The 21109-nt window shown below is 35.4% G+C and overlaps 1 protein-coding gene across 2 annotated transcripts in view; it reads right to left on the bottom strand.

The window, feature by feature from the left end:
• Nucleotides 1–19740, bottom strand: part of LOC132132500 (protein unc-13 homolog B-like) — a 76126-nt gene extending 56386 nt beyond the window's left edge. For both annotated transcript variants that reach the window (XM_059544897.1, XM_059544898.1), the window contains exons 1-3: nt 19555–19740; nt 12060–12089; nt 5489–5588 (exon numbers count right to left, since the gene is read on the bottom strand). In XM_059544897.1, the coding sequence (XP_059400880.1) occupies nt 5489–5588; nt 12060–12089; nt 19555–19576 (152 nt within the window). In that variant the 5' untranslated portion in view covers nt 19577–19740. The remainder of the gene's footprint in view (nt 1–5488; nt 5589–12059; nt 12090–19554) is intronic.
• Between the last annotated feature and the right edge of the window lie 1369 nt (nt 19741–21109).

Genomic DNA, 21109 nt, shown 5'->3' with positions numbered 1-21109 from the left:
CTGAGAGCAAGGCCGTCTCAGTTGAATGTCCACTTCTGAAGACAGATTGGTTGTTGTCAATGAGATTGTTGTGTGTGAGAAATGTAGAGACATGTTTGAACACAGCTCGTTCAAGTGTTTTTGCAATAAAAGGAAGAAGGGAAACTGGTCTGTAGTTCTCTAAAAGAGATGGGTTGAGGTTGGGTTTCTTAAGTAGTGGAGTTATACGTGCCTGTCTAAATGATAAGGGAAAAACACCAGTGTGGAGGGAAGTGTTGATGATGTGAGTGAGTGCAGGTACAACTGCAGGAGAAATGGCTTGAAGGAGATGAGATGGAATAGGATCAAGCAGGCAAGTTGTAGGGTGATTAGAAATGATGAGTTTTGAGACTTCTGCCTCAGAGATTGAAGAGAAGGATGTAAATGAGTCTAAGTTTGCTGGTGAAATGAGCTTGACTGATTGTGGTGTGGAAAATTGTGCACTAATGTGTTTAATTTTATTAATGAAAACGTTGCAAAGTCGTCAGCTATTAGAGATGAAGCAGGAGGGGGAGGAGGAGGACAAAGAAGTGAGGAAAATGTTTTAAAAAGCATGCGAGAGTTAGATGAATTGTTAATTTTGTTATGGTAGTATGTCATTTTAGCAGAGGAGACATTAGCAGAGAAAGAAGATAGGAGTGACTGATACACAATAAGGTCCGTAGTATTTTTGGACTTGCGCCACACCCTTTCAGAAGCTCTAAGCTTAGAACGGTGTTCGCGTAGAACATCAGATAACCAAGGGGCAGAAGGGGTGTTACGGGCTGGCCTGGAAGATAAGGGGCAAACAGTGTCTAAACAAGATGTAAAAGTGGAGCAGAAAGTATCAGTAGCACTGTTCGCGTCCTAAGATGCTAACAGTTTAGGGGAAGGAAGTGAAGATGAAACCATTGCAGATAGCCGGGAGGGTGAAAGTGTGCGTAGGTTACTTCAAAAGATTACATGTGGAGGGGTAAGTGATGTGTCAGGGATCATGTTGAGGTTAAGAGTGAGGAGGAAGTGATCCGACGTGTGCAGTGGAGTAACCAGAACTTGATTAGTAGAGCAGTTTTGTGTATAAATAAGGTCCAGGTTGTTGCCTGATTTGTGAGTAGCAGTAGTTGACACTCGGTTGAGATCAAAAGAGGCAAGCAGAGTGTGGAAATCGGCAAACAGAGGTTTATCTAGATGAATGTTGAAATCTCCAAGCATAACTAGGGGAGTACCATCCTCAGAAAAGGTTGAGAGCAACAAATCTAATTCATTCAAAAAGTTACCCAGTGGTCCTGGGGGTCGATAGACAACTAAAAAATGTATTTTAAAAGGGTAGGTAACAGTAACTGAATGAGATTCAAAGGAGCTGTTGATACCAAAAGATGGTAAAGGATTAAATTTCCAATCATTAGAGATGAGCAGACCAGTACCTCCACCTCTTCCAGTCAAACGGGGGGAGTGGGAAAATGAGAAATTATTGGAGAGTGCTGCAGGTGCTGCAGGAGTCCTCTGGTTTGATCCAGGTCTCTGTTAGGGCCATGAGATTAAGCTTTGAATGACTTTGAATGACTAATAATAGAAGTAATGAAATCTAGTAAAAATTAAAAAAAAAAAAAATAAAAAGTAATGTATTTATGTATTTAGTTGTGTGTTTTAGCAGCGGGTTTCTGTATTTAGTGGTGTTGTGTGTTTTTGCAGCGGGTTTCTGTATTTAGTTGTGTTGTGAGTATTTGCAGTGCGTTTCTGTATTTGGTTGTGTTGTGAGTATTTGCAGTGTGTTTCTATATTTAGTTGTGTTGTGAGTATTTGCAGTGTTTTTCTGTATTTGGTTGTGTTGTGTGTTTTTGCAGTGTGTTTCTGTATTTGCAGTGTGTTTCTGTATTTAGTTTTGTTGTGAGTATTTGCAGTGTTTTTCTGTATTTGGTTGTGTTGTGTGTTTTTGCAGTGTGTTTCTGTATTTGCAGTGTGTTTCTGTATTTGGTTGTGTCGTGAGTATTTGCAGTGTGTTTCTGTATTTGGTTGCGTTTTGTGTTTTTGCAGTGTGTTTCTGTATTTGGTTGTGTTGTGAGTATTTGCAGTGTGCTTCTGTATTTGGTTGTGTTGTGTGTTTTTGCAGTGTGTTTCTGTATTTGGTTGTGTTGTGTGTTTTTGCAGTGTGTTTCTGTATTTGCAGTGTGTTTCTGTATTTGGTTGTGAGTATTTGCAGTGTGTTTCTGTATTTGGTTGTGTTGTGAGTATTTGCAGTGCATTTCTGTATTTCGTTGTGTTGTGTGTTTATGCAGTGCGTTTCTGTATTTGCAGTGTGTTTCTGTATTTGGTTGTATTGTGAGTATTTGCAGTGTGCTTCTGTATTTAGTTGTGTTGTGTGTTTTTGCAGTGTGTTTCTGTATTTGGTTGTGTTGTGAGTATTTGCAGTGTGTTTCTGTATTTGGTTGTATTGCGAGTATTGACAGCGTGTTTCTGTATTTAGTCGTGTTGAGTGTTTTTGCAGCGTGTTTCTGTATTTAGTGGTGTTGTGTGTTTTTGCAGCGGGTTTCTGTATTTAGTTGTGTTGTGAGTATTTGCAGCGAGTTTCTGTATTTGGTTGTGTTGTGAGTATTTGCAGTGCGTTTCTGTATTTGGTTGTGTTGTGAGTATTTGCAGCGTGTTTCTGTATTTAGTTGTGTTGAGAGTATTTGCAGCGTGTTTCTGTATTTAGTTGTGTTGTGTGTTTTTGCAGCGTGTTTCTGTATTTAGTTGTGTTGTGTGTTTTTGCAGCGGGTTTCTGTATTTAGTTGTGTGTATTTGCAGCAGGTTTCTGTATTTAGTTGTGTTGTGAGTATTTGCAGTGTGTTCCTGTATTTGGTTTTGTTGTGAGTATTTGCAGTGTGTTTCTGTTTTTGGTTGTGTTATGAGTATTTTCAGTGTGTTTCTATATTTAGTTGTGTTGTGTGTTTTTGCAGTGTGTTTCTGTATTTAGTTTTGTTGTGAGTATTTGCAGCACGTTTCTGTTTTTGCAGCATGTTTCTGCAGTTGTAAGACATTTCTGTATTTAGTTGTGTTGTGAGTATTTGCAGCGTGTTTCTGTATTTGCAGTGTGTTTCTGTATTTGGTTGTGTAGTGAGTATTTGCAGCAAGTTTCTGTATCTGGTTGTGAGTATTTGTAGCACGTTTCTCTATTTGGTTGTGCTGTGAGTATTTGCAGCAAGTGTTTGGTCAAACTGATGTTTTTTTTTTAATTTGCTGGTGCTTTTTCTATTTGCATGCGTTTTCTTATGTTGCAGCATGTTCCCTCTTGGCCACCATAGAGTACCACTAATCTACAGTAATGAATTAACTAATATCTAGTATTATTGTAAAACAAGTACAAAAGTATATAATATTTAAAATAGTCCAAGAAAATTCAAGATTACATACAGGGAAGTCCAACAAGTGTGAAACAACCAGGGGCGTAGTTTGTGGGGGGGATGGGGGGGTGGTAACCCCCCCAATATTCAAATCCATCAGTTACAACCCCCCCAATATTTCAACATGAAAATCACAGTAGATCAAATGAAAAATATAATATGAAAAAATAGAATTCATTTATTTTGTAAAAATAATTTTGTTCTTAATCAAATATGAGTATGTCATAATAAATCCATTGAACCGATTGGTAACGCCCAACCAATGAGTCGCACTTTCACCAAAACAAGCGAGTGGTGTTTGAATGGGAGAGCACACGGTTAATGTTAACACCACAAATGAAGAAAGCGCTGCACAGCGGACTATATTTAACTGCTGGTCAGATAGGGATGCAAAAAAAAAGAAAATAAAAAGCATGTACTGAGAATGAGGTATGAGAATATTGTGTAATAGTTAGTACACACCACATATATTTTAGCTAGCTAATCCATTGCAATGTATTTAGCTATAACTATCAGTAGGTATAACAAGTTACCAAAGCAGCTGTCTGTTTTGCTTGTATATTTTTCAATAGTGTCTGTAATTATCAACGACAAAAGTATTCACATCGGTGTTTGTTTTCTTACTAAATATCTGACTTTAGAACGAATTGGATGAATTAACGATTTAAGTGGCTAACTCATTAAAACAGTGAAACACTGCCGCCTACTGGCAGTTTCAATACTTAATTTCTTTCTTTTGATAATCTCTACTATGTTAGAATTTTATTAATGATGATTATACACAAATTTCATAACGTTATGAGGTGTATAATCTCTTAACATGTTTTTATAACAGATTCAAGGTAAATATAGCTGCAGGGTAGAAAAGTCAGCAGAGGGAGAGGAGGAGCAGGTGATCAGGTAAAGAAGATGCCATTCAATCAATACAATAAAATAAAATAGGAAACAGTATAGAAAAACAGCAGCTTTGTAAAGTTAGGCTATACATTAATGCCTTTAATGTTTTAAAGATGTGTTTCCCTTTAGAAAAAAATTAAAAGGCATTAAGATGGAATGTAAAAATCTTAAAATAAATGTCTAAATGTTGTCTCTTTCATATTTGTATATGTTGAATGTTGCCAGATAGATAGATAAATAAATTATCCAATAACAATACACATAAAAAAATTTTTTTTGAAAAAAATAACGGGCAGCATACAACGTTCAACCCCCCCAATGTTCAAACCAAATCTACGCCCTTGGAAACAACAGTAGAGATAAGCTGAGAAACTATAGACAGCCACATCCCATTGACTATACAAATAAAGACACAGATCCAGCACTTGAACAGAAACCATGGATGTAATGTGAGGATAGGGTGGAACCTAAATTAACAGATAATCTCTGAGAGAAAACAAACAAGTGACAAAGAACACAGAGCCAGTTTCATTTCCTGGAGCGAAGCCACCTGTTCTCTGGGTGACAGCCATATAACCAATATCAGTATTTTCTGGACAACATTTTTTTTAAATATTTTTTTGTTTATACGCTACTTTTTGTTATTAAATGCATTTATATCAAATACTGAAACCAACAAACCCAAGGCCGAATGTACACTGTCATGGAATATTCACTGAAACAATTTTTTTACATCCAACTTTCAAACATGGTTATAAATCTGAAACTATCTGATCATCTGACCTACACTTGTATCCGTATTCTTTTCCCCGTTTTTTCTTCAGAATATTTCCTCATTGTTATGGAACCAACACGTAAGGTCTCCTCTGAGGTCACAGCTGGGAAATCCCAACATGTTAATCATAAAAGAAAGCATCTGAACACTTCACTGTTAAGAAACCAACCGGATCTAGATGTGGAACGTAACATACTAAAAGCCTGATTATCGGGGTTGTTATCTTGGTGGCTGAGAGACACTCACTAGTTTGCCAATAAATCTTTACAGCAGTGAGTTTGTGTGGTGCTGCTGTGACTTATAAATGACTAGTGGCAAGACATCCAGACACTCTACATATGACATGCCTAGCTTCTAGTAATTTCCCAGGACATTAGCAATAACAGATTGCCGTCTGGGAAGTGGTGTTACAGTGGCGAGTTTTGATAGACAAACTTACAACATGAAGTCCTGCTCCCAGCACGGCTGATCTCCCCTCACAGTGATGGTGGTACTCTTCACATTTTGCACTTTCAGCGTCACATAGGAATTGCATTTATCTAGAAACAAAGCAGAAAATATCTGTATATATATATATATATATATATATATATATATATATATATATATATATATATATATATATATATATAATATAAATATAAGTGTGTGTGTGTATATTATATATATACACCCACAATAACCTAGAATTTATGGCAATTACTGCAAGCACACTACTAAAGTAACAGTTCTGACACAAAAACAAACGAGTACGTGTGCATTCTGGTTGGTCAAGTTTGTCTGGGAATCCCAGAGCCCATGCGGCAGGACTGTGACTAAATAAAGCCTGAGCAATAATGCTGTAGTGCTGAGTGAGAGTAAAGATTAGTGTGATTCCCCTCACCCCACAGAGCCCTGACCTCCATAATTTCACATGATTTTTATTGATATCAGGACAGTTGCACAGCACTGACATTTTTGACTCTGTGCTCCCATCTCCAAAAAAAAAAAAAAAAATCTATAGATTTTAGATCAGAAATGAAAAACACACTCATTACAGAAAAGGTGCATTCAAGTTACTGTACAGTATATACAAATTTCATTTTAATGTATCCCAAAAATAAATTAGCTTCATGTCGGTGGAATATTTTCAAGTCAAATTTATAAGGATGGGCCTTCCTAAGCATGCATACAAACATGTATGCAAACACACATACTCACTAATGTCGACAGCAGTAGGATTACTGAGACTGTGACATAACCAACACTATTCATTTCCTGTTTGCCAGTGATGGGGGCCGGCCAAAACATGTGGTCTTGTGCTAACAAATATATAAACATTGAGAGAGCTGACACTATTACAGGCCACGATAAAGATCCAGAGCAAGAGAAACATTACATCATGATGACATCAGCTATATTGACTTGAAAAGGGCGAAAATAATGAACAATTTCCTTGTTGAAGTCCATAACATTTTCTAAAAACAAGAAAGCCAGGAAACATGTCTTAACTTATTACTTTATTAAAGCACTGCTGCATCTCTAGTGCATGAGAAGAGTGGAAGGGCCATCAGCTGTTAAAACAGATTTGATAAACTTTGGTGCTTCACTGCGCAGTGTTCGTTTCCTTGTTTCAACAGGTTTCCAGAGAAACAAAGAGAATCAGGCCTCTCCACAACAAAAGCCAGTTCAAATAAGACACAGGGGGCAAAAACACCATCCAATTCATTCAAATAGATCAGAGAAAGGCTAGAGTGAGCAGAAAGGATGGGCAATACCACTTATTTCATTTTAGATACAATACCAATATTTTTAATGGCCAGTATCGTCAATATCGATACCGATATGATACTTTTAAATTATGAGAGTACAATGAGTAACAATACCTACTTAACTTTATATTTGAAACACATTTTTACATTCAATATGCCTTAATTGCAACTTATTAGGTTATATTTTTGTTAACACATGGTTAAAATATGTTTGTTAATCTACAAATTCTATAAAGTGACTATGGTCACTTTAGGAAAACTATGGTTCATTGTCATAAGGGACTGCCAGTAATAGGCTGTTGCATACATAAAATGCAACCTTTTTATAGGAGAGTGTATGATTTATATTAACAATACAGAATAGATTTTTTTTTTTACATTTACATTTAAATAAATGTACTGCACAAACTAGGGTACAGTTTCAAAATGTTTATTGTGAAATAACTTTTTTTTTTCTGCATTGTTGAGCGCTGCCATTCCTAAAAACACCGATGCTTTCTTATTATAGGCCACACTTAGGAAACAGGGCTCTATTTAAATGCACTGTCAGAAGTGAGTGAAAGCTCTCTGTAATTGATTGATTCTACATTTGCGTGTGTTCAGATGAGCAGGAAAATCCCTCCCACACAAGTATTTGCTCCAATTGAATGCATATTGTACGCGTTATTTTTTTTGTTAAATAAAAACACTGGTAAATAAAAACATCTTAGTGTCGGGTAAGTTACTTTTAAAAAGTAATTACTATTACTAATTACATCATCAATATTGTTTTTAAATTACTAATTATGACTGAAAAGTAACTTTTTTTTTAGGCTACATCTGAAAATCCCTATACACCTTAATATAAATTAACCTCTTTATTCTTTCAATTTGAGTCAAACATAATAGTTCAGCCTTTTAGCTTTAAAACAACTGTAATATTTAAAACTTTTTATAAAAACCTTCTTTGGTAAACAAATAGAAATACTCTGAATAACAACATATCTGAATAACAAAAAAGCTTAAGAAAAGATAAACAATACACTTCAGTTTGGCAAGATGTTCAGGAAGAGCCCAACTAGTAAAATCCAAACAGGTTTATGTAACGCACGTGGATTACTTGTGTTTTATTGTGATGTTTTTATCAGCTGATTGGACTCTCATTCAATTTCTTCAAATCCGTTCCCATGAAGAAAAAAACTCATTGTGGATGGCCTGTGAGTGGGTGAGTACATTTTAAGCAAATTTTCATTTTTGGGTGAACTAACCCTTCAAGTAAAACATTTCACAAAAATATATCCGTTAGGTAAAAAAAAAAAAGAAAGATATGACTGATATGGCTGTTCTAAATTATGTATTTGAGGACTTTCTGGTAGTTTTGGGGCCACTCTATATAGCACAACACCACAAACACCAAAAGCCAATTTAAACAAACGATCAAGCCGTTAACTGCCACTGAGATCTATTCTGCTCTGTGGCTCTAGCCAGGTGGAGGTTGGGGTTTACAGGAACTAATCAATCAAGTAATGAATGCCTACAGAGACAAAACGATGACGTTATGCATCACACCTAGGTGGATTAGCAGAGAGCCACTTTACATTCATACTGCAATTACAGATTCAGCATGTCTCCTGTTTTTCCATTATGTAAGGTAGCGTAGAAGAGAGGGATGTGGTGAAAAGCTACAGGCGAAAAACGAGTCAGGTGAATGATACTTTAAACTGTAAGTTTAATCCTATTAGTCTCACGTTGCAGGACTTTTGACTATTAGGATAAAGTCTAGTCCAGATTTAAGGATTGACACTGAGGATTGTTTAGTTTTTATGTGCCTTTTATTGTCAGGCTTATTTTGGGGGAAAAAACACATACAGTACAACACCAGTATTCTTCAACCAGCTGTACAGAAATCAAAGAAGTAATCTTCAGAAAAGTGTGTAGACTTCTAAAAATGTCTGTACATTCAAAAGTACCATGGTTCTCTAGTTTACTTGTTTACTAAGTGAACAAACAACTCTCTTAATATCCTACTTTAAGCAAAACTTTAAAGTTTTAAACTTTAAGTTTCATGGGAACATGAAGGTTTTACGGTTTCTTGACGACTGCACCTCATGTCATCATTCATTATTGACTCTAGTTGAGTTTTTTCTGTTAAATTAGTCAAAGGTAGCATACAATCGAGAGCTGACATTTCCGTTTCAGATCCCTGATAAATCTTGTATGAGGTATGGGATGGATTTGCAGTTTGTATACGCAGGTTCCCATGATGGATTCTTGTGTGTGCGCAGTACCTGCACACTAAAATATTAAATGAAGTTATGCATGTCTTGAGGTTTTTTTATTCCACAGACAAAGTACAACGAATAGTGTATGGGTCATTTATAGTGCCACTATCATATTTGTCTTAATCCATAAGAGTCCATAAATGTTATCACATTTGATCAATTTAATCTTTAAAGGACAAAAATAAAAAACCTAACCCCAAGTTTTTAAATGGTGGTATAACCCAACATTTTTAAAGGCAAAAATCAGGTTGTTTTTATCTATTGCAGTATTTGGTTCGATGGTTCGATGGTTCCATGAATCAAAATTAAATATAATATCAGAATTACACAAGAAAAAATATAGAATGTGCACACTTTTTTTTTTTAATTCAAGTGGTACTGAGATTTCATCAGTAAAGGCACTCCTGTAATTAGTAGCTAGTATATACCCAGCACGTGCGTTCAGATCAGGGTTGCCAGGTTTTCACAACAAAGCTTGCTCAGTTACTTTTCAAAACTAGTCCAAAACTTGCCCAATCGCGTTTCCAGGAGGTTCCCTGATAAAAAAAACTGCGTCCCGGGGTTAAAGTACATGTTTTTTGACAGAGTTGCCTTGGTAAAATTCGCATTTTAGGGGCTAAATTTCACGTTATTGGGATTGGGGTCACTTCGACCCGCGGACATGAAAAACAACAGCGGACTTGGCAAAAGTACACAGAGCCATAGTTACGGACAAGCTACACAAAATCGCTTTCAAAATCGGCAATGAATCGCCTGCAATTTTGAAATCGATTTTGTGTAGCTTGTCCGTGAACTATGGCTCTGTGTAGTAAAGTCCAACCAGTGTTGCCAAGTCTGCAGTTGTTTTTCCATGTATGCGGGGTCGAAGCATCCCCAAGCCCAATAACGTGATATTTAGCCCCTAAAATGCTAATTTTACCAAGGCAACCCTGCCAAAAAGTTTGTATTTCATGACCCAGAACGAAACACGATTGGGCTAGTTTTGAGGAACAATTGGGCAGGTTTTGTTTTGAAAACCTGGCAACCATGATCTGAATGCACATGCTGGATATATACTAGGAGCACCTTTACTGACTAGATGCGCATGAAAATCGCCTTCGATTTTTTTGGACAGCCCTACCTTCGATTAATACTGTATCTATGGAGGGAAAATTTAACATTCATTTTCTCATGATACAGGTTTTATATAATTTGTGTTTAAAAAATTACTGCATTTGTCTCATCTAATTTGCATACATTTTGTGCGATACATTTTAAAAGTAGATTTCTATGCCTACTCCGTTCTTTATAATTAATATGAGAACATTAAACTTCATGGATAATAATTTTCACAGAATTATTGATAAATTAATTCTTTGTTTCCTTAATATACATGATTCATTGGTGCATATAAAACTTTTTTAAATGCAACTTGTTCCACACTGAAACCACTTCCCTTTTTGGGCAGGCATCATAAATCCCTCTTACTTTTGTTTGAACATTAGTAAAGCTTTTACAGAAAGTTATGTGCAATATGCACAAATTCTAACATATTCTAAATATGAGAGACATGCGTTTCAAAGTATTCCAATGCAAGTTCCATTTGCGGTTACACATCTTTAAAAAGCACTAATACATGACCCACACATTTTGCAATGCAATCCAGAGATTTCCGTTTAATATAGGTCACAGCCTGGCTCTGGTCGAACACTCTTAGTGGTTTTAGAGAGGTAAAGTAAACACACCAGCGCTGGAACACAAAAGAGCCACCTGTCACACAGACAGAGGCTGACAGGCATATTCTCAAACAACTGTTTATTCTCTGATACAACAGAGCCAGTGACACAGTATTACAATCTGACATGTGCCGAGCTGTATGTTTGTTTAAGTGATGGCGCAGGGTGACTGGGACATCCAGGATCAGGTGTGATCGGAGGAGTGCTCAAGAGTCCCACCGGTGTCTCATTTAGATAAACCAGGCATTTTCTGGTTGTGAGTTCATATTTCAAAATTCTGATTTCACAACTCGCAGTTGCGTGATAAGTTAGAATATCAAGATACGCTAGCAATTCTAAGAAAAGAACATTTAACAATTCTGACTTTTATAACACGCAATTCTGACTTTATAACTTGCAACTGCAATTTTGTACCTCGCAACTGTGAGATAAAAAGTTACAATTATCTTTTTTATTTAGGGGTGGAAACAAGCCTCCATATGGTGTGGAGTGGATCATTTTCATTTTGGGTTACCCCATTCATTTATGATATAAACATTGCTCCAGGCACAAAACACTACAGTAGATTTGCATATACTAGGTTTACAGTTTCAAACCTCCCTTAAACTCTAGCCAACACCCATCTCGTGCAAATAACCACATGTTAAGGCATCCTGTCATGTCCCATTACAATCCACGAGCCATTGCAGAGCAGTTTTGTTCCTATAGATTATGATTTTCAGGATAACTCCGTACACACAAGTCACCTTCCTTTTCAGGGACCCAGTAGTTGGGCTTATGGGATTGATGTGAAGGCCAACAGGGTGGGGATTGATCTTGCACACTAACTCACAAGCTACAAGCTCTGGGACTCAGACATGTTCCTGTGGCTCAGTGCTCGAGCATTGCATTAGCAGCGTAAACGGTTGTGAGTTGGATTCCCAGGGAATACATTTTTAGATAAAAAAATGTATAGCCTGAATGCACTGTAAGTCACTTTGGATAAAAGTGTCTGCTAAATGCATAAATGTAAATTTAAGATGAATGACATGAGGGCAGAATTATGAAGTGAACCTCTAAACTTTCTATGGGGAATCAAGGATGTCATGTAGATGAAATCTGATGGGAAAAAACTGTGTTGTATTAGTGTAAATAGTACAAAAACAAAACTCAGAATTGCACACTGTCCAAGAATCACAAAACCTAGATGATTTACATAGGATTTCCATGGCCCAGAGAAAAGCAAATATTGTTTTACATCATTCTGAATTGCATTAAGAAAAACAGAAAAACATGTTGCTTACCAGGAGGTCCTTGGAGTTTGGCTTTCTTAACTGAAAAAAATAAAAAAACAAAAATAAAAAATGGTCAGCACGACAAAATATTTACATTGTTGTTTAATGCTAAGAGCTACATATGGTACATTGGCACAAGTCTAGGTAAAAAAAAAAAAAAACCTTTAAAATTATAGTCCATCAAACCTGAAAACCTGAAAACGTTTACTCATCTCCTGTTGTTCAAACATGTATGACTTAAAAAAGCCAACATTGAGACATTTCTCAAAATATCTTCTTTTGTGTTCCTCAGAGGTAAGTCAGTCACACAGGTTTGGAATGAGAGGAGAGTGAATAAATAACAGAATTTACATTTTCACTATATCATTTAACCCTCCAGAGAAAATAACTATTTATCTTTATTTTACAACTATAGTGCATTCTGTGTGTTGACTTAACCAGTATATCCATGCAAAAAAGAAAAAAAAGAAAATTTAATTAAAAGACAACACCCCCTAAACTGTGATTTCACTCCATGTGTTCCTCTATAGGAAGACAATGTTCACATTTTGATTTGATACATGATTTCTAATGTTATCTAATACAGTGTTTCTCTACTGGTGGGTCACAAGACCGTTCCGAGTGGGTCATGGAGCTTACAGTCAAACAAACAACTTCAACAACATTTCTGTTTCTTGAAAGACATGCATGAAAGCTGTTGTTTAAGTAAAGAGTGCTTAAGAAAAATGTGCTGCCCCGATTCAGTATCTGTGGTCAGATGAAATATTGTCAGGCTTAATGTCAGTGTCCTTATTCTATAGTTATTTTCGTAAGTTGTTATGAAATAAAGTCTCTCAGCTCATAAAAACGAACTATCCTATCCTGTCAGAAGTTACACTGTGCTTGTAAGCACACACTCACGCTCACACTGTGTCACTTCACTAAAGCACAAAGGAAACTAGGAGCATGCAATGTGTGGAATAAAAGTGAAATTCCAATAAATCACAAAGCTGGTACTTACTGGTACAAAGTTAGCTTTTGTGGTAAAAAAAAAAAAAAAAAATGCACACAAAACAAAAACAGACAAATAAATAAAAGCCAAAACAACAACAAAATTAAAATCTTTAAAAAGAACCGGCTGAAAATTCTACGCATATGTGAAATTATCTGAAGTTTGCTTTTGTTGCACTATAAAACAATAAAAAAAAATAAAAACAGAAACTGGTAAAAATATACACATAAAAGCGCGACTGCTGTGACTGTTAATGTACGACGCTGCTGACGTTTTATCTTTGTTATTGGGCGCACCAGAAAACACGTCAACAGCGTCGTGAACGCGCTCACAACAGACCTGGAAGAGAAGACAATGCTGAATGAAGAAAATGTATTTTCGATGATTCAAAAAATTCTAACTGACCCTCTGATGTCACATGGACTACTTTGATGATGTTTTTCTTACCTTTCTGGACATGGACAGTATACTGTACACACAGCTTCAATGGAGGGACTGAGAGCTCTCGGACTAAATCTAAAATATCTTAAACTGTGTTCCAAAGATAAACGGAGGTCTCACGGGTTTGGAACAACATGAGGGTGAGTTATTAATGATGTAATTAAAATTTTTGGGTGAACTAACCCTTTAATACTATTTATCACATCGTATTTGTGGAAACGCTGAGAGGGCAGGTAAAAATCACCATTAGAAAAAGCCTTTACTGAGCCCCTCAAAACAACAATTTTGAACAATACTCTCGTCTCGGTTTAAGACCCTGCCCATGGCCATACAATAACTACAGTATTATGGGATTGATCTGTGATTTAGGGCAGATTACTTCTGATAGTTGCTTGAGCCCAGTGCACTGGCCGTGGCTGGATGAATATACCAGATGGATGCTGGGATTGGACGGCAGGCTGCGAGACACATTACAGTGGTTTACTAATGCAAACGACTGTAACCTCTCACTATATCTGACAAGACATAGCACACGCAGGAACACTAGCTTCGTGAGACATAATGATGTTGAGATCAGGACTGAGAGACAAAGGTTAACCACACAATGAGAAACACGAATGCAACCAATGTGTTTCCCAGAAAGCAACACTGACAGTCCCTGAGGAAGTCTGTGTGATTGTTTTCCATATTTTCAACTGAGCAGAAACAGGTGTTAGGTTTCTTTAAGGCCTTGGGGTATGGGTCGCTGTTTCACTCGCTGACTCTCATTACTGTGGGGTGTTAATAACTGAAACCAATGCACTCGATTAGTTTCCAGTCTTTCTGAGATGCTGTGTTTAGATAGAGGGCGGCTGGACAGGAACTTCCTGCACGTCTCCTTCGTGGAACATTAGGCTGTCCAATCTACTTGTGTGTATGCCTAAATTACATACTTGTGAACTTCTCTCCTTAAAAAAAAACAAAAAAATAAAATATAAACCAGCCTAAGCTTAGCTGATTTCGGTTTCTGAAACTGTCCAAAACCCTCAAAAAAAGAAACCAACCAAGACCAGAAGACAAGACCGCTTGGGCTGGTTTAAAATGTTTTGTTTGTTTTTTGGTTCAGAAGGGTAAGTAATGATCAGGACAACCTCTTTCTCTCCATGATTTCCTGAATCGTTTCTCCTTCCAGCATTACAAAATTTTCAAAATGCACAAAAATGGTATGATTTAAATGTAAAACAATAACAAAACTGACCTAACAACTGGGGGTATATGTGTCTTTTAATAACAATATACAATTGTAAATATACACACACAGACACAAACTAGTAATCCAGTGCAATATTATACTGTAATATGCTGATTGCGTGTTCAGTTATTATTGGTCATTGTAATGAATTAAACCTTCATAATCATCGGGAAGAAGGAGGCGGGAACCGGCGGACAATCAAATAACCTTTTAATACAAAATAAACACAAAACAGCGCACCAGCCCCTCACGGACGACTGGTGCGCTCAAATAAAAACCAAAACACAACTAAAAGCCCAGGCCTGGTCCTCTCTCCTCCGTCACTGTCGTCGCTCCAGTTTTATATCCTTCCATCTCCTCCGTGGGCCTCGAGACCGGTGGGTCGAGCAGGTGTCGCTCATCTCCAATCACTCCACCGGCCTCGCTCCCATGTCCCTCGGCCCCGCCCCACTCGTCACAGTCATCAAATATTAATAATGGTAATTATAAAAAATTTACTGGCATTTATCTGGAATAAATCTATAGTAGCATTATACATTTCTTTATGGTCACTTTTGATCAGTTTAATGTATCCTTGATGAATAAAACTATTAATGTAATCTTTATTGTATTGTTCTTACACCACACTTTTTTTCAACATTGAGAATATGAAATGTTTCTTGAGAACCAAAAGTAGTACATTAGAATTATTTCTGAGTCCTCATTGAAAACATCATGAATAAATCACTTTTTAAAATATATTGAAACAGAAAACATTATTTTAAATTGTTTCAATATTTCACAATATTACATTTTACTGTATTTTTTATTAAATAAATGTAGCCTTGGTAGGACATCTTTCGAAAACATTTATACACACACACACACACACACACAATATAATAGATAGATCATCAATAACCAAATGCATTCTCTGTTTTCGATAAATGATTCAAACCCACTAACTTCACCTTTATTCCCACATCAGAAGGTCACAATGAGTTTGCAAGTGAATGCAGTAGACACTTGAAACCCAGTCATGCATGCATGCTTCATAAATACACACATCCATCAACACATGACACGCGTGCACAAAGCCGCCTGTTCAATAACTCTTTTATCTCTTTAATTAAACAGATCAGCAGATGTCTGCAAACATGCACCAATTCAAGTATTCTGCAAAGCCACAACAGACGTGTCTCAAGATCGGACTAAACTGGACACACTAACAAACGTAAGACCGTGTGACCCCACAGGGCCGTTCTTTGTGTCTGTCTTACGTGGGTGCGTGGAGGAGATCGCTCATTTGTGTGTGTAATGACATCACCATGGAGATGGGCCTTTTGTCTGAACAGCAGTAAATAAAGAAACAAAACCATGATCCTGATGAAAGAGGCGGGCGGTGAGTCAGGAAGGACAGAATGCTTCCTATGTTAGTGTAAACACAGTTGATATATGACGGAAGATGATATTTGGGTGATGTCTACATTATTTGAGAACATTATTTGGTGCATTTGATGAAATTAAATCTGTTATGTGGTTTAAGGTAAAACATTATTTCCACATACAGTACATTACTGTTTCTCATCTATGCCCCGCCTTTCTGAAACAGGTCGATTTTTAAAAGCTCATTGTTCTGAAAAGTGAAGTGTGCTCTGATTGGCCAGCTATCCAGTGCGTTGTGATTGGATGAATACCTCTTTCTTTGAGTGAACATTTGGGCAGTGTTATGCAAATCTTCCCACACAGTGACATAGACATGTGGGGGTGTGTTTAAACGAGGCATTTTAGGAGGACGTGGAGAAGTCTTAACTTTTATAAAGAATATCTCTTTGGGTTTGAGACTTTAGTCTTTGCAACTTTAGGAATCTTATCTATTTACGAACAGCTTGTAACACTCCAAAGAGAAAGGAAAACTTGAAATCATACGACCCCTTTAAGGCTTTTTGAGTATAATGACAGTATAGGCTACTTGTGTGAATGAATACAAAAATTGTAAATTAAATACATATACAATAAATACAAAAAGTTACCATATAAATATAACTATATAGGCTAATCTGTTAAATACATTTTATATTAATATTTAATACATATAAAATGTCACACCAAAATTTTAATTGTCATAATAAAATAACACTATATTCTTGCGATAATACTTCAATAATACATTTTGTAATAAAAATTAATTTATTATGTTATAGTATGTTTAGTATCTTAACATTAAAACACTGATATATTGATTCGGAATATCATTCAAATGTTTAAGGTAAAAACAAATGAATACTTTTAATCATTCAAATGTTTTTTGTTTTTTTTAATAAATAAATACTTTTACTCAGAATTGTATTCATCAAAAGTGACAGTAAAGACATTTATAATGTTACAAAAGATTTCGATTTTTAAAAAAACAGTTTTTTTTTACTTTCTATTCCTCAAAAAATCTTGAAAAAAAAGTAACAATGTTATAATAAGTAGCCTAATAAATCAGCACAACTGTTTTTATAATGGATAATTATAATAAATGTTTTTTAGCAGCAGTTATGATGGAGTAATACAGTTTTGCATCACAGGAATAAATTACATATTAAATTATATTCAAATAGAAAGAAAAAAAAACATTTTAAAAATCTGTTTTAAATCAAATAAATGCAGCTTTAATGACCAAAGAGATTTCTGCAGAATACTTTTCTTTTATGATACTTACTATTATCTTTTATTATTTTCTATTATCTAATGCCAGCAGCACTCGTGTTTGCAGCTGTATACGTCAGCATGTTTCTCTGGACACGTTGTAAATGCTGTCTGTGCCTCCAAATCCTCAAATCCTCCTGTTTCAGTTCAATTTAAGGAAGGACGATGAGGAAACTCCATCGCAATCGAACGCATGCAGACTTCTAAAAGGCTTCAAACCACCAACAAAGTCAATCTTCAACTGCAAGCACATTTCGTGCGAGAGAAAGGTGTAATTTGTGAAATCTGAGGATACTACAAGCGTGGTGAGAAAAGAGCTGTGCTTTTTTAAACCTTAAACCAAAGAAATAAGAGCTCTTGTGAGACACGCTGAGGAGTTTAATCACAGTCCGGTTCCTGCACAAACATTTCCTTTGTCTCTCTGAATAATTGACTTGTTTGGAGGTCCTCAGTGAATGTGTTTCTTAAGCAAGTGTTTGTATCTGTGCAAACCTGCTCGTCTTTACTGACTCTTTCTGCTTTACTTGCATGACCTCAAATAAGTGACTGTATCAACACAAGATCCTGAGGAAAGGAGCTCTTGGGGTTGTGAAAGGCGTGTATGGTTTCCCTTTAACAAGGAAAGCAAGTCTGCTGCAAGTAAATCAGTGGCACCTAAATCAAATCAAATGCCAAACTTCATCCTTAAAACTCTGCCATATAAGATTTAGTCCCATTTTTTTAAAGACTTGTTCAGTTGGTTTCATGCATCTTCTTTTGTCAAACAGCCCAGTCACTGTTTAAATCATATTAGCCTGCACTTCTTCATAGATGAGGATGAGCAGTCAGTGTATGGACCCCGTCCCACCCCCACATTCACCCACCCAGCCTTCAAGCTATATTGTGTGGACATTAAGCAGAGACACTTTCACCAAAGACTGCAATCAGCATAGCAAGCACCGTCACCGGAGCAGATTGAGCATTGATAAGAAAGAGAGGAGATGTTGATCTGCAACTGGCCGGAGACCAAAGATAAAAGGAGTATGAGAGCACATGACACAACGCTTTTGATCTGATTTCCTTCAAGAAGATCTGATGAGCCAACCTTATTTAAAAACTACAGCATGTTAACAGCAGAATTAAATCACAAAATATAGAATTTAAAATATTCAAATATTCAATTAAATGACCTATGAAATATTAAAATGTGAAAAAAATGATTAAATATTTACATGTTAATATTTTAAATTGTAGTGCGTGTGTGTAATAATGTTTACATTTTAATATCTAATTTAATAGTCAGTGTTAATGTTACAATAGATACAATTATTTAAATAGATGAAATAATTTTAATTAGTATTTAATTTATGTGTAATGTGTGTAAATTGTTAATAAAATAAAAGCATTTTAATTTAAAAAATAATTTAGTAAATAATAAGTACTTAAATACTTATTAAATCATTTCATAGGGAATCTACAGAATTAAATGTTAAAAGATATAAGGAAAATAATAATTTACATAGATGCATAACTCAATATTTGAAACGTTAGAATTTGTATATACATATACACACACACATTAGAAAACTAATATCATATTAGATACATTAAAATATTACACACTATATAATTTTGCCTAAAAAGATACAGATTTCCATTCATATACGTAGTATTTTTAAACCAAATGTCACTCCAAGTTTCAGCTATACATTTTTGGAATAAATCTAATTTATCCTTTATTTCCCTTATTTGCTATTAATAATGTTTCTGAATAATGCAAACACAATTTTTTTATATATATATATTAAAAAACTTTATGTAATATTAAGAAATATTACTTTTTTTTTTATACCTCACAATAATTGTAGAAAAAGTCTTGTTTGAACTTCAAAGCTGTATTAGAGCACAACGCCGAACAGCTGCTTCTTCCCTCGCGCTATATCATCCCTACAGCAAACCTCAAATTACATATTTCAGCCTGTTTGTTTTGGACAGTATCCAGCACTTAACTTTTTATATTATTCTATGAAAACAGCAAACAAAGAAAATAAGTTAGATAAAGAGATTATTATAGATTACAAAAACCGCTCTCGCTTCTGAACTTTTCAAGAAACAGAGTAGCTGCTGATTGCATGCAGACAGGTGCAAACACACGCATTGAGTCAGAAAACATTTAAAACAGCACGCACCTCTCACGCACAGGAGAGACATGGCAACCCAAGTTTTCCCTCTTGGTTAAATCCTGTCACTATAATCTAAGTTCTCAGCTGTCTGGTGACATTTCAAACATATCACAGGTTAGTTCCTCGTCATGAGCGCACTTGTGAGGGCACGGATGATCGACGGAGTAACAAAACTCTCTCCCACAGGTGGCGCGCACTGATCCAGCAACCTCTACAGAAGAAGAGGCGGGGCTTGTCAGAATTGCCCTGCCCAGAGGGCGGGTTTTGCTGGACGGTTGACCAATGGGTGAGCTAATGGGTGTGGTTTATGACTACAACAGGTGTGACGCGAACCTGTTAACACAAGTTGAGAAAACTTGGATAAATATTTTGGCATTCAATTATATTTTGGTGTAAGATACAAAAATTTATCAATGAAAATATTCAGTATTAAAGACCTCTCTCAGTTTTATGGGAGAATGTACTTTTGGCGTAACAATATTCTAAAAGTTATTTTATTTAAGCAATTATATTTTGACCAAATTTCACATGCATAAATTATAATATATATATAGCCTACTTTATGGTTTTGTTGACTGAAGTAAGGCTGTGCATAGACAGTATTAGAGATTTTGGATGAAAAATCTTTATAGTCTAAAAGTCTTTACAGATAGACTTAAAAGTGTGTGGTTTCAAAGAACCTTATTTGATATTTTTAGACCTGATTGTACCCTTTTTCTGATTTTACATTATTACCGCCAAGCACTTTTTATTTATTTATTTTTTTTACCCTTTTTGGTGTGTTCTTTTCTGTTTTATTTTTGTAAATATAAGTGTACACATGTACAATTATGTTTCCTGTTATTTTGGATGTTTCCCATGTGGAACAAAAACGGTATATTTGGAAGAATGTTCACGCTGCTCTTATCCATACAATGTCATTAAAAAAAAAAGTCCATATGATTTGTATGCTTTCTTCCTAGTCCTTGTGTAGTCTGTCTGGCTTAGCCTAAATCTTGTCATGGTCATCATTTGCTTTCACTGAATAGAAGGTAACAGTATGGAAATCTTACTATATTTCTGTTGTTTTTCATTTCTGTTATTTGGCATCCTATTGAGCTAAATAAAAAAATAATGAATAAAACTGCAGTCACCTGTGAGTCTGGTGTCAAACCAATAAAATACATGAATTTATAAAAAGCACGTTTTTATTTACATTTTTGATTGTTGTATTTATAATGCATTATTCTAGCAAATCTCCATTGTGTATGGAGAGCATTGTGACTGATACTTTTATTTTAATATAATTTCTACACTATTATATAATTATATAGTGTACTATTATTTTATTTATACATATTTCAAATTAGGTTTTGTTTTTATATTTTCAGCTTTCAAGTTCATCTTTTTCAAGTTTTAGTAATTTTGTGCTTTAGTCATTTTTATTATTTGTTTTTAAATATATATTAAAATTTAGCTTTATTTATCAGTGTTAGTTTTAGTAGTACAATTTGTTTTAAATTACATTTGTAATTTTTTAATACTTTTTGTCAAATCTTTATATTTTATTTTATTTTATCTT

The sequence above is a fragment of the Carassius carassius genome, chromosome 49 (assembly GCF_963082965.1).
Source record: "Carassius carassius chromosome 49, fCarCar2.1, whole genome shotgun sequence".
NCBI lineage: Eukaryota > Metazoa > Chordata > Actinopteri > Cypriniformes > Cyprinidae > Carassius > Carassius carassius.
This window is presented reverse-complemented; position numbering and strand designations above follow the sequence as displayed.